The sequence below is a fragment of the Leptopilina boulardi genome, unplaced genomic scaffold (assembly GCF_019393585.1).
Source record: "Leptopilina boulardi isolate dan_hultmark-lab unplaced genomic scaffold, ZJU_Lbou_2.1 LbouV2_48, whole genome shotgun sequence".
In the NCBI taxonomy this organism is placed as follows: Eukaryota; Metazoa; Arthropoda; class Insecta; order Hymenoptera; family Figitidae; genus Leptopilina; species Leptopilina boulardi.
In genome coordinates, this window is record NW_026137992.1 from 1,107,890 (window position 1) to 1,123,375 (window position 15,486).

Here is a 15,486-nt window from a genome sequence, read left to right on the forward strand (position 1 = left end):
CTATTTTTAACGCTACATAGATTTATAATTTATTTTTCAATTTTCGAACCAAAAAAAAATTTTTTTTTTTTTTTTTTTGGGAAAATAGCTGATTTGTGAAAGAAATAGGCGCTGGAAGGAACGCTTTTAATTATTTTTTTAGATAGAATCTTAGAATAGGACTACGTCCATTAGTTGAGAGAAATCATGTCGATGCAAAAAAAAAAGCGCGAATCTGCAAAAGCGACGACGCCGTCTCATTCACAAATAAATAAATAAAAAAGCACATACATGGCCAATCCAATACACTGAGACGCTCACTTGCGTTTCACACAAGCGACACAAATTTAAAAGAAAAAAAAAAAAAAAAAAAAAATGAAAAAAAAACACGCGACACATCATATAATGTGTAAAATGCTTCTTCTCGAGCACGAATTGATAATATCACTATGATGTAAGCTTTTTAAGGTACGTTTAATGATATAACTAATAGTAATAAACAACCACAACCTACGCTAAATGATATACATATAAATACAAAGTAATGACGATATAAAAAAAAAAATACACTATTTTATCCAAAAAAAAGTTTTTGCTACAACCGACTAGTAAACGCATCTTGCTATGAAGTAATCGACTTAAGGGAAATACTCTTAGTTCTAAGGCGTGAAATAATAATGATAATAGTAATCGATGAGGACAGCTTTGAATTTATTTTTACATAACGTGAGATGACGAGGGATGTACTTGCCGTTGAGATTTTGGCTTACAATTAGCAATGTAGGTGTAACATTCGTTAAAACAAGTAATATAAACAAAAAAAAATTAAACTCTCTCGATACAGCTTTTTTTCAGTATTGAAAAAAAAATTTTTTTAAAAATAATTTTAACAAAAAAAAAATATTATACTTATTTTCGAGGATCGAGTTTTGAGGAAGAATAAAACGTGTTGTATTGTCTCTTTACACACTTACATCACACGCGTACAATTGCTAGACAATTTTTTCAAACTTTCATACACACCATATGTATCAGCAGAGCCAATTTTAAATCAAGAAAACAACGTAAAATAAATTGGATATAAATCACGACTTAAGTGTCAGTGATTTCTAGGAAACAGGGTATGTTTTTGAGATTATTTGCAACGTAACTTCTAAAGGACGTACGAAAAAAAAAAAAAAAAAAAAAAACTTTCTTCTTATCAAGACTCTTTACTGTACTATATCTACCTGCGAAACTTTTAATACTATTTCACGTAGATAAATAAAAAAAAAATAATAAAATAAACATACGTAGCGGGCGATTCACTATGATACAGGTGATGGCTTTAACGCGTATTTTATTACAATCTTAATCTAAACAAATTTTACAGACTGTCAACAATTATTAACAAATAATCGACTCGTCGTCTGTTTTTCTTACGACGAGCGATCACATTTTTCTCCATTTTTCATCTCAATCACAATTTTTCAATCAATACAAAATACATTTTTCAATCATCTTATAAAAATAATTTTTCTACTTCGCATCGTGCCATATAATATAAAATTTTATCCATCAAATTAACTATTTTTAATTTTTGACAAAATTTTGTTGCAATTATCACAATCATGCTGAGAACAATCTTCCTTTTTTTACCTCAATTTTTATTGATAATTATCAATATGAATTTAAATTTAAATTTTTCATAATTATTAATCAGATTCAATTTATTTTCAAGTTCAATCAAAAAAACTAAATAAAACATCCGATTACAATGTTCAATTGCAAAATATTATCATCCAATTATAGATCACTTTATAATTAGCATCTCATTATCAATCCAATTATATTATAATTCATACCTCGTCATTAGCTCTTTGAAATTCATAAACACATTTCTCTCATAAAAATTTTCGTCAATATAGTTGTCACAATATAATTCAAATACCTCGTTTTGGAAGTATATTGAAAAAAAAAAAAAAAAAAAAAAAATGTATAAAACTTTTGTGACAACTGGTCCGATTTTTCTCGTCCATTTTCAATCATAAACATTTGTCGTTATAATCCGAGAAAAAGAAAACTTTATACGTAGATAGAATCCGCGAGATGCGTAGCTGAAGTAGAAATAGTTTTTGAGGTGTACGCAATTTAGATTGCCAATAAATTTTAGGTTCGTTATATAACATTTAGGCGATTGCCACTCTCTGTGCAAGTCGTGCCAACAGCCAAAAAAATTATTTTTTATTTTAAACCCAAAAAAGAAAAAAAAAAAAAAAAGGAGAAAAACAATTTTACGCGTGATTCTAAAATCTTGGGACAGATGCCAGTAAAAAATAATAATAAGTGACAGTTTCTAAAGAAACATTTTTAAAGAAAAAATAATTTCTCTGATTTTTAATTGACAAAAACACAAATCTTTAAAAGGAAAGGGTCCTATCATGCTAGTTTGGCGTTAAAATAAAATAAATATCTCTACTCAGAAAAAGTGTTCATTTTTTGTAAACAAAAATATCAATAATTTAGAATCATCTTTTTCTGAGAGAAATTATATACACGTCACTGGTAGCGAAAAGAACCCGGTCCACTTATATTTCGATCAGACAATCCGGGACCAAGCAATCATTCCTTTTTCGTTAGCGCGCGGCTTTCAAAGTTACGTTATCTCCTCTCCCTCGCGAGTTGAAAAAAAAATTACAATAAAATTGCTTTTAAAAATGAAAAAAAAAAAAAAAAAAATTCCAATATAATATAACAATTGTTTATGTTTGGAGAGAAAAAAAAAATATTCTATCTTATCGTATTGTAATAAGAAAACTTAAAATGCCGCGTTAGTAAGAATAAAAAAAAATATATATATATTATATATATATAGCTATTGAGAAGGGACATCAGATGGTACTTTTTCTTTCCGTTCCTCGTTATATATACGGATTTGAATGAACAAAATGTCCTCCGCGAAGAAAGTAATATTGAGCCAAGTGTCTAATATAAATAATTCGATAATATGAACTTATTTTATGAAAAAAGACACTCGATAATACATTCCTTCGAGGTGTTATAAAAAAAAATTCCAACGGGACATTGTGCGCACATTCATCGAAAAAAAAAGTTTCTCGGGAAAAAAAAAATGGTCGACGGCATTAGCGACTTGTACAGACATACCGAATTAATAATAAAAAAAAAAGAAAACCTTTTCGTTTTCTTCTTGAGGCGAATGATTGTGTGAGTGTGAGAATAAAAGAATGAGCTTTCTTGGGGACAGTTTTTTTTTTTCAAGCGCATCGCGAAATAAAAAAAAAAGTATCGCGATTTTTAGGCAGTAGCGAATAGGTAGATCATAAACGAGCATATTAAAAGAATAAAAGGTAAACTCTATTCGGGGGCGTTATAGAAGGAAAAATTGCATAGCATAGTTTTATATAGCGAGCCATGTAATCGTATAAAGAGATGATATACATAACGATTATAACGGTTAAAAAAAAAAAAAAAAAAAAAAATATCGTTTAAGAATTATACATAGTACACTTACCTACCTACGTGGACATTAAGAAAATAATAACGATGAAAAATTCATCCATACCTTAATAAATAATAAACGATAAAAATAATAAACAAGACATATTTTAAATAATTAATCGCCAAAGGAAATTTTTAAATTATCTCACACGTATAGTGGGTAAGATATATAGGTAATTTTACGACATAATTATTGAAAGTGGACTCTAAAATTAAACTTAATTCAAGCGAATTATATACGGATACCATTGGAATTCAAATATATATATATATATATATATATATATATAATAAATAATATATATATTTAAGATCCATTTCTCTATTTATTTTTAAATTAGCGCCAAATTATATATATATATAAATATATAGCTAATTGTAATTAGCATTTAACCGTGTGTTATCAAAAACATTGTTTTAAAATTCCGATCCATTTTTATTAACAAAGAAGACATTTTTTTTCTAATAAAAAATTTGAAATATTTGGAAAATCATAATCGAATGGGACTTGCGGACAATATAATTTTCACGTCTCCTTTTTTTTCCGATTCATTGGTTATCGTGAAAGCCAGAGAAAATCGTGGTAGGATTTAAACTTATAAATTATAACGCGAGCTGTCGTCCTCGGCACTTGGATGCAACAGTTGGCTAACAAGTGGCTCTTTCGCGAAAAACGCTTACGTGAGTTCAAAATCCGAGGAGACAATATGAAAAATTGATGAAAAAACTAAAATATTAAAAAAAAAAAAAATTTTTCACGAATAATTTTCCTATAATATGAATCACAAAATTTTTTATTCAAAAAACAGCACTGAAACTTAAAATACAATGTCCCACAATAATAAGAAAAAAAAAACACCTTAGTCCAAAAATTTAATCATACAAAATTCTTTTTAAAAATAAAATTAAATCTATTACTCATAACTGAAATTCTAACTACTCTTCAAAAAAAAAGACATCCAAATATTTCACAATCTATTTTTTTTTTTTTTTTCTTAAATGAAAATAAATTCTTTTTTCTGTTACGGAAACAAAATTTTGAAATATGCGAGATTTTCCGACGTGGAATTTCCTCCACTTTAATAAATGAAGAATAATTAAAAAAAAAGACAAGTTCACTTATAAACTCTGCAGATGGTTCTTAAGGAAAACTAAAAATTAAGTAAAAAAAACCAAAAGTGCATAAAATTGAGAAATTAAAAAAATAGAAAAATTGCAAATAAAAAAAAAAAAAAAAAGAAGAAGAAAAAAGTGAAAATCAATGGTGCCGTGTATATAAACTTGTCAGTACATTTATCATCGATCCTAGTCAATGCTATAAACGCTGTATGATACTGTGATCCTGAATTTCGTTGGGCTGACGATTTTTTATTAATAAATTGCTAAGAATATATTTTTAATTTTTAATTTAATCACAATTCTAGTCGACTAATCGCGAAATATCAATAAAAACGGTCGGCGGGGACATCAAAGCTTTTTTTTTTTTTTACTTTTTTAAAATTTAACCGAGTGTTTTTGAAAAATGCTACTCCAAAACTAAAAATTTTAATTATAATAATAAAATTTGTTTATTATTTCATTAAAATAAAAAAAAAGAAATGATTAATTATTTAAATAATATGAAAAATACAGTTTACATTCTTATAACTTCTTATTGTTATAATAATTAATTAAAACTATTTAAACAAATTAAATTAAAAAAATTTTTTTCTCAAAAAAGAAATGATTTTCAATTTATTTGCTCAATTTTTGTACCATGTTGCCAAAAAATATTTTAAATTTTTTCCTAAATAAATAAACTTTTTTATAAATTATATTTTAATAAACTGTATTTTACGACAATAAACACAAATTTTTTAAACAATTTTGAAATTCTCTATAAGTAGAGAATTATTGATATTTGAACAATTAGTTATTTAATTAGTAAATTTCTGTAATTTTTTTAATTAAATAATTAATCAATTTTGTAGTTGTTGTTTTTTTTCCCTAATTGGGTATAGTTTACAAATTTTCTAATTATAGATTTTTTTTTTCTACTGTTTAGCAAAACAAGTAGTCAATGATTAAAATTTTGAGCTGCCTTTTAAAGACACTCGGTATTATTACGCTTACGTTTTTGATATAAATACCATTTTTACTTAAAAAAAAAAAAAAAAAGATACCATTTTTCATTAACTAGGAAATGAATTATTTTTCTAGTTAACTCGAATCCGAATGAGTGCGATTAATTAAAATAAGTGGGATCACCTTGCTGCCATTTTTAAATTGAGTTTTTTTTTTGGAAGGTGCAAAACGGTGTATGCAATCTAAAACTGAGACTGAAGCAATAATTTTCTTTTTTTTAAAAAAAAAAGAGAGAGAGACAAAAAAACAGTGCAATTTGACATTAAGTCCGCAATTTATAGTCTCAGTAATAAAAAAAAAAATAATAATAATAATAAAAAAAAAAAAATAACAGGCAAAAGCAGGTCTGTAATCAGTCTTTCTTGTATCCGTTTGCTAATGTACCTACAATCCTAAATATTTATACCTTTACTATTAAATTTATATACTTTAAAAATGAACATTTTAATTATAAATTACAAGTGTAATTAAAAAAATAAGTCTCGGCGCTATTCAATCCTTTTTATTGTACAACGCAAACGAGAGACAAAATTGTTTATTAGGATGATCCAAAAGACTAATTTTTTTTAAATTAGTTACTTAGAGAAAAAGAAAAAATTTTTGTCACTGAATTTCAAATCTTTTTTGGACCATCCTATTGTTTATATTACTCAAGTTATTGGTTAATTGTTGATTAAAATTAAAAAGATCTAAAAACAGAACTGAAAAAATTTTCTGTCTCTCGTTTGACGTTTTTCTTATATATATTATCTATTATAAATATTGAAAAGAAACCAGCAGACTCGCGTTTCCTTTCTTTCTCCGCTACTTTAAACATATAAGATCGCAGGTGTTGAACAAAAAAAAAGCACAGAAAAATCGCAAGGCTAAAAAATAAAGTCTAATCTGTATATTTTTACATAATTATATAAAATAATATAATAGAAGAATAAACGAGAATGAGTGAACGCGAAAGGCTAATGATGAAAGCGAGAGAGAGAGAGAGAGAGAGAGAGAGAGAAAGCGAAGCGTTGTGAAAAAGATTCCCTGAGCCTTTTGATGAGTAAAGCAAATAATAATTAATCGAGTTGAAATCAGTTTTATTGTTGATTTCAAAAAAAAAAAGTCAAGTATAATAAATTTTTTAATCTTGGGTCCTTGGGCGTATTTCACGCTCGGGCTGCAGACGTTGCGTAGTATAATCAAACCACTGATGCATGGCAAGATTCATCTTGACTTCCGGATGGATTAATTCATATTTGAAATTCAATTATTTAATTTCATGAATTTAATTAATTTATTGAATTCACTAAATTAAATAATTTTATCTATCTAGAAGTCGAGTGAATTTGTATATAGTATAAGATGAACCTGTAACATTATACAGATAATATTTAACTATTATGCCAATGCACACATAATGTCCTACTTAGTAAAAAAAAAAATATTATTATACATATTTAAACAAATGAGACACACATAAAAAAAGAAGCTAATATTTAAATCTACTTTTTTGCATTCTACTTTCGCCGAATAAAATTTGCTGAAAAAAAAAGAAAAAAATTATTATTAAAAGAAAAAATAATAAATAAAAGAAATTTCAGCGAATTTTTACCAGGTTAAAGTTTATGAAAATTGTAGATAATTTGCATTTTGTTTTCTTTCAGTGTAACGATTAGGCTGCGTGGCTGAAAGCTTCGTGCTTTTTTCAAAGAAAGGTGCTAAAAAAACCGTAAATGGGTAATGCAAAAAAAAAAAAAAAAAAAATTTTGCACCCATTACGACACATTTTGCAATTGTTACTTTTTTTTATAAACAATCGTCGCTATCTCTAAAAACAACTGTCTGTACCTATTTCTCTATCAAAAAGTGATTTTAAATTTCATAATTTCGTTGATTAAATTTTATATTTCAAAAAATAATATAAAAAGCAGTCATTTTTTTTTAATTTCTGCAAATAAAATAAAATTTGTATTAAAATCCAAAAAATGGTAAAATTTTGCAAAAAATCAATGAGAAACTGAAATTTGAATCACTGCTCGCAAGTCCAAATTTGAGACAATTATTGCTATTTTCTATATATATCCCTGAATATTCCAGTAAGAATTACTGACACTCTGATTGAAAGCACTTTGTAAAATACAAAAGCAATTTTTTCTGATTATAAAAACACAATTCTTTCTATATTAAAAAAAAAAAAAAAAAAATTAGATCGCGGAGAGAGTATGATAATGGAAAGGAAAACTACAATTGTATAACTATAATTATAAAATAAGTACAACAGTATTAATCTTTAATAACGATAAAAAAAAATAAATAAAATATATGAACAAGGGACGAATCAATTATTTAAATTATTACTCAAGTAAAATGCGTCCCAATATCAAATACCAGATAAACTAATTTTAAGAATTTCAGAAAATTCGTAAAAAATAAATTTCTAAAAGATATCTGGTTTTTGATATTAAGATCTTTATAATTCAAAAAATTAATGTTAAGAAAATTAATGTACTAGGAAGTACAAACAAAAAGAAATAAAAAAAAAATCGAAATGGGCGCGTTGCAAGTGAAAAATAGAGAATGAATGAAGAAGAGATCTTAGCATATCAGTACGGTGAGCTTAGAATGGCTTATATGAAAAAACATTGCAGTCGATAAAAAAAGAAAAAAAAAAACCCTCGATCTCGGCACAAATTTGAATCCACTGAAAGAAATTTTTTGAATGATGGATTTTTTCTATAATGTGTAAGAAAAAAAAAAACTGTATTAGATTAGATTGTTGATATTAATAGAGGCGAAGAGAGAAACGAACGCGAGCGCAGGGCACATGTGCAAAAATGATCATTTCTAATTTTATTTTCTCCGTCTTTAAATGAAAAATATTTGTAAAACCTTGCGATCATTGCGACGATTATATGACGACGACTATCAGTGACGAAAATGGTGATTATGGTATATATATAATAACGATGAATGATAATCGTTCTTATTATTGCAATTATATTATTATATTCTTATTAACATTTTCTGGTTATATATTATCTATAAGTTACACAGGATAACTGTGTCGTTTATATTATAAATAAAAAATAAAAAAAATATACAAAATAAGAAATAATAATTAACATCACTTAAGTTAGCAGGCTAGATAACATACGATTATTAAAATTTTTGCGGAAAATCCAAGGAAAGTCTGAGTGACATATATAATAATATGAGAGAAAAGAACGTCGTAATGGGACGAAGAAAATATGTTTTCTTCGTTGAAAATATATTGTTCCTCCTGCATTGCTTGAGATAATCACTCAGGCTTGTCGGGATCTTCGCTGACGAATAAAAAAATAAATAAATAAATAAATCTCGAGACAAGAACATCATCTTCTTTTTTTAAATCCTTTATTTTTGCCTACGAAACGGAACACTCTGCTGTGCCAAAAAAAATTTCAAAGCCTTATAAAACTCTAATAGCGTGATTCTGTGGGTGATGAGCTATTTTCTTCTTTTTTTTTTAAATTACAATTTTTTTTTTCCAATTTTGGCACAGATATAAAATATTTTTTACATTTTAAGAAGAGTTATTGTCTCGAATCATTATAAGCAAATTTAAAGTTTGTATAATTAATAAGAAAATATGCAGGATTTTAAGAAAAACAGATTTTCAAAAAGAAAGATCATATATAAATATATAAATATAAAGGCGCAAATAATTCCCGACTCATTTTTTTTTTTTTTTTTGAACGTATAAAAAAATGGAGATTTCTTTTTTGAATTTAAAAAAAATCTCTTTACGACGTTCCTTATCCCACTTAGAAAACTCGCATTCGGACTATACGTAACATTACCTATTACGAACATATGGCCACTAGGAGAAAAAAAAGTACCATTCGGATAGTTTATCATTAAAAAAAAAAAAAAAAAAAAAAAAAAAAAAAAAAAAAAAATAAGAAGCGGTAATCATTATACATATATAGATAAATATATATATAAATACATGAATATATATTATGACATTATTTATATATTATATTATTACACATATTATATAAATAATGATAACGGATACTAACCGTAGAGGTGAGAATATTGCGCGAAAAAAAAAAAAAACAATTTTTTTGAAAAAATTCGCTCTAATTAATGGTGGCGTGGTGGTCGCGGTGCGTCATAATTCAAAGTGGTTATGAGAGTGGGAATAAAAAAAAAAAAAAAAAAAAAAAAAAAAAAAAAAGAAAAAAAAATGAAAAAAAAATGAAGAGAAAAATATAAACCGCCAATTACTTTAACTTCGACAGTACTATTATTTGTGAGTGCCGAACGATTATGCCGTTTTCAGCGCGACAAAACCTATTTTGGCGATTCCTTGATTTATTAAGACATAGATCAAATGGTGATCGCGTTAAGGGGAGTTAAAAAAATTTTAAAACCCAAAAGTTTCTATACTTTTTGAGATTGTTATAGTCTAAGCGCACACTGATCAAGGCATTTGTCGCTCGGCAAGACATAATATAATTATTAATATAAAATTTATAACAGAAATAAAATAAAATGAAGTTAATAAATATGTACACTGTATAATAAACATTATTTCCTATTAATAATTGCAGCTGCTTTCATTTAATTAATCCCTCATGTACTCTTTATTTAATTATTATTATTTAATTTGAATAAAAAAAATTTGCTTTATGTGATTCCCTACGCCCAGAGAAATGATTTATTTATTTTAACTAAAAATGTATATTTAAAATTTTTTTATTTGTTACAAATAAATTTTTTATTTAAAAGAAATAAACTGATATACTTAATCGAAATATTTGTGGTTTATTCTCAGAAATATATAAAATTATTTGCATTTAATACAAAATGTTTATTTGTAAGAAATAAATGAATATTTGATTCAAATATAAGTATATTTGGTGTAAAAATACACGCCTGCGCAACTCACTTCACTGTATATCGTCTACAGATCTCCGCCGCGATGGTATGTGAATTTATCGTGCAGTCGTCTGTTCAAACACGATTTTAACACAAGGCATTCGTAACATTCAGTATTTTTTATATTTTTAAATTGATAAACACAATAGAAACTTGGTTAACAATTTTTTAAATTTAATAGAAAAATTAATTGAATATTAATCATATATATTATCTTTTTTGAAAAAGTTTTTATTTAGTTTGTCGAAGAACATAACCTCAAAAGTGTAATTTGCATATGGAATGAAAATACCAGTACGCGCCTGCGTACTGCAGGAGGCATTACCATTATTTATTGACATTAACAATTTTTTTTATTTGTCCTAAATATAAATATATTTGTAACAAATAAGAAATTTATTTGAATCAAATAAAAAATATATTTAATTTAAATATATGAATTTAAATAAAATATTTTATTTGAAACAAATAAAGGTTTAGTAGGCTCTGAGACAAATATCTTTTTTTATTTAAGTCAAATAAGTTTTATTTAATTCAAATAAATCATTTCTCTGGGTGTAACAGCATCCGGATATTCAAGATATACAGATGTCAAAGGGATAACCGGAAAGTACAATATTCATAGGATGTCTTAGAAATATCCATAGATATCCTAGACATTTGTATCCTTTTCCGGATACGGATAGAACGTCTATATTCTGAAATGTCCGTTGATGTTAGGGTTTAGTTTGTAAGTTGATTTTATTGTATTTGTTTTTTGGAGTCACTGTAAAAAAAAAGTATTAACAACCCTCACCGGATATTTAAGGATATCCCTGGGACATTCATTTGCTTCCGGCGGTTTTGATATCCCTAAGATATCCAGATGATATCCTGGGACATCTCCAGGATATACTAGGGATGTACAAACCGCCGGAATCAAAAAGATATCCTAGGGATGTTCTTAAATATCTGGTGAGGGAATAATTACAGTATTCTGGTTTAATTTAATTTTTTTTTAATTTTAATGTTATGTCCGTTAGAGACAAGAGAATTTAATTATTTTAATAAGTAACTTATTTGCAAAGCAAAATGGAACTATGGGAATTAGGTAAAATCTAACAGCATCCGTATGTTTAGCATAGACCGGTACTGCAGTAAACGCTTTAAGCCTAATTCTACTTATCATTTCCTAACTTTCCATCCATTGAATAGGAAGAGAATTTAACATCTGTAGGTATTATTTTCAACATATGGTAACCATAATTATAGAGTACATTTTTATCATACCTTGTAAATTTATTGCATTATGAAACAGAAAATTTCTGTATTTTCAATAATAAATAATTTCCATTTTGCAATTATTTTTGCATTTTCAACAAAATTATTTTTAATTGAAATATGTTTGAAACTTTTTGACAAAAAATAATGGAATTAGAAAAAAATTATTATCATCATTGAAGCTAAATTATTAATTAAGGGTGTTCTGCAGATTTTTATGGTATTGATTACTATTTCATTTTGTATTGCGTAAGTACTGAAACTGTGAGCATGGTCGAAATAGAATTTTGCCTATTCGAATAATTATTGTAAATCTAAGGTCATGCGAATAGTTCGTGAGGAAATGTATTATATTATTTTAACTATATTTTTACAGTGATGAAATGAATGTCAAGAACAAAATGAGGTCATTAGTGTACATAACAAAACATTCTAACAACGCAAATAAGGTGTTATATGTTTATAACAAAAATACTTTTCGAGCACATCATTTTTGTAAACAAAAGGTAAATTATTATATCATCAGCATTAGTAAACATAGCATACAGCATTACAATGTATTATTATAAATGAGATTTCATTCAGGAATAATGTGAACATGCTTATTTCTGAAAGATAACCTCACTTTTTAGTATTAAACTTCAGTTCATTTGTTAGATATTTAAATTTTAATATACCATTTAGAAAAGTATCTTCTAGTAAATTTTAATTTTTTTTTCTAATTTATTAACAATTCATATTTATTAAATTTCACATTCATTATATAGATATATCATAGGTATTTCTTAGCTTCTTTTGCTAAATTTTGCAACGTAAATGAGTGTAAAAGCATTAAAATTTTTTAATTAAATTTGCAATTATAAAATTAAAACACATTTATATCTTTTCAGGACGAAAAATTAAAAATTAACTTCAGAAGTATAATGGAAAATAATGTAAAAAAATTCCAATTATGGGATGTTGCAGAAATATTTAATTCTTCCCCAGATAATAGTTATGCAGTTATTGTACTTAACAGGCCTATTGAATGTGAATCGAATTTTGTAAGAAATTTATGGAAAAAAGGTATAAAAAAATGAAAATAAATTTTTAAAATCTATAGTTACTAACATAATAACTAAGAAAAATATTATTAGTGATTTTTTTCTGAGTAGCAAAATTGTTAATATTTTACTAAAATTGTTATAAACAAATTATATAAACAAATTGTTAATTTAGTCAATGACTGTTATGGAATTTTATGAGAATTCTTACTCGAAGGTTATTGCAGTTGTTGATCATGTATTCGTTCTCAGTTTTTCAAAATTCAAAATGGCGGATAAATTTTTAAAACTCCGTTAGATTTACGTAAAACTTATTAATTGGAGGATTTTTAGGTTCGCTGATAACGAATCCAATGACAATTTTTCGAAATTCAATATGGCGGAATTTAAAAAAAAATGTATTAAATTATGCCTTAAAACTTGTAATTCGGAGTTTTTCAGAATCACTGATTGCAAATCCGATGACAATTTTTCAAAATTCAAAATGGCGGAATTTATTTTATACAGGGTTTTAAGAGTTACAAATCTGACATTAAATTTGCGTTTGGAAACTATGTAAACGACTGATGAATTTGATAAATACTAATGAATTTTCAGCACAAGTTAGAATCACTGTTGATGCTGGAACTGATAGATGGTTAACATTTCTTGGAGATGATAAAGATAAAGTATTAAATGGACTTCATAAGGAATATTTACCAGATATTGTTACTGGCGATATGGATAGTGTACGTGAAGACACACTTAAAATATTAGAATCTCTAGGAGTTAAAATCATTTGTACCATAGATCAAGATGAAACAGATTATACTAAATCATTGAGAAAACTTAATGTCTACTGCAAAGAAAAAAATCTCAAAGTAATTATTTCAGTAGAATAATTTTTGAATTACTAGAGTCTTTATTTAAACAAAAGATACCACTAATATCTTTATTGTTAACAGATAAAGTGCGTATATGTATTTAACGAAGTAAGTGGAAGAATGGACCAAATAATTGCTGGAATTAATACTCTTCATAAAAGCCAAAAAATTTTACCTAACATTCCGGTATATTATTATTACAATTAGTATTTATTTTTCAAGAAAAATTTTCCAAATACTTTTGATAAACATTTTCTTAATGTGTGCTTTCAGGTCATACAGATAGCAAAAGGTTCGCTCACATGGTTATTGCAACCAGGTGAGCATAAAATAATGATACCGAATATTTTAAGAAATAGCAAAACATGGTGTAGTCTTTTACCCGTTGGCTTTCCGGCAAAGAGTGTTTCAACAACTGGCTTAAAATGGAATTTAGGTATAACTGATTAGAACTAACATTTTTTCTGTTAATTAATCAAATTTAAATCTGGTTTTCCATATAAATTTTCTTATAATATTTTTCAGATAATAATTGTTTGGAAGTAGGTGGTTTAGTCAGTTCATCCAACACATATTCTGATGAACCTTGTGTAACGATAAATATAGACACTCCAATAATATGGTCAATGGGCATCAAACCATTATTAAATAATAATAAAAGATAGCGAAAATGAAATTAAAACAATATATGAAATATGCACAAAAATTATTTCTATAGAAAAATGTTAAAATTAATGAATTTTAGTAATACGAATGACACATAGTCCAATGTAAAGAATGCTGCACCTACCTCAAAAATAGTCATTAAAATTTTTACACTTATTGTTATATTAATGAAATTATATATATATATATAAATATATGCTTCCAATGATCATGTGTACCTTACCTTTCGGTAAAGAAAAATTATTAAATGTTAGTAAATTTATTTTATTGTTAAAAACTCGAAAGCTTATCTAAATTTTTATAGAATTTTCATGATCTGAATTATTTTATTTATGTGAATAAAACCAAATTTTAATAATTTTTCAAGTTTAATATATTTTTTTTAAAAAATATCTATTTATTTTAAACATTCCTCCAAATTTTAAGCCAAATACAATTTTATAGATGTAATTTTTTTTGTAAAGTATGGGTAAAACTTAATGATTTCAATAACTTTTATCGTATATCCCACTAACCTTATTTTCTGTGCAAACTCTACAATCAATAAGTAAACAGTAGAATGTCAACTTAGAGAACAAAAGTAAAAATTTGTTTCTAAAACATTTCTTACAATTTTCTTATAGTATAATAATCTGCTGTTAAATCAGATAATATTTCTAATCTTTTCAAATTTTGCAAAATTGAAATTACAAATATAGATTTTATAAATTACTCCATTTTAATGTTCAAAAAGAAAATGGATTAGAAATTTGGTACCAGATTTTTAAAATTCAATAAGAATTTTTAAAAATCAGATTCGCTTTGAACTTTATGGGTTTTCATGTTCGCTTACGAATCTGAAGAGAATTTTAAAATTCAAAATGGCGGATCCAATATGGCGTACAATTTTTTTTTCTATTTCTACGTTTAATTTTTGGTATCTAGGGGTTCTCGGAGTCGCTGATTAAGAATCTGGACAGATTTTCAAAATTCAAAATGTCGGTTCCAATTCTTTAGATTCAATTTTAATTTAGCAACAATTTATTTGGAAATAAAAATAAAAATTTCAAAAAGTTTTAAATATATATTATTTTGAATTTTAATTTCTTTTCAATGGAATTGAATATAAAATAAATATAAAAATTACCATAAAAATCAGAAAAAAT

General features: G+C 25.9%; 1 protein-coding gene across 2 annotated transcripts; it reads left to right on the forward strand.

Moving 5' to 3' along the window:
* The first annotated feature begins 11,826 nt into the window (after positions 1-11,826).
* Positions 11,827-14,701, forward strand: LOC127289613 (thiamin pyrophosphokinase 1). 2 transcript variants are annotated; one of them, XM_051317663.1, is made up of 7 exons: positions 11,827-11,989; positions 12,146-12,275; positions 12,660-12,834; positions 13,410-13,672; positions 13,757-13,861; positions 13,949-14,111; positions 14,201-14,701. In XM_051317663.1, exons 2-7 carry the CDS (start codon positions 12,153-12,155, stop codon positions 14,338-14,340), a joined length of 969 nt encoding a protein of 322 aa, XP_051173620.1. In that variant the 5' UTR covers positions 11,827-11,989; positions 12,146-12,152; the 3' UTR covers positions 14,341-14,701. The 2 variants fall into 2 exon arrangements, with proteins under 2 accessions (XP_051173620.1, XP_051173619.1); XM_051317662.1 differs by having other exon boundaries at positions 11,852-12,018.
* The last annotated feature ends 785 nt before the right edge of the window (positions 14,702-15,486 follow it).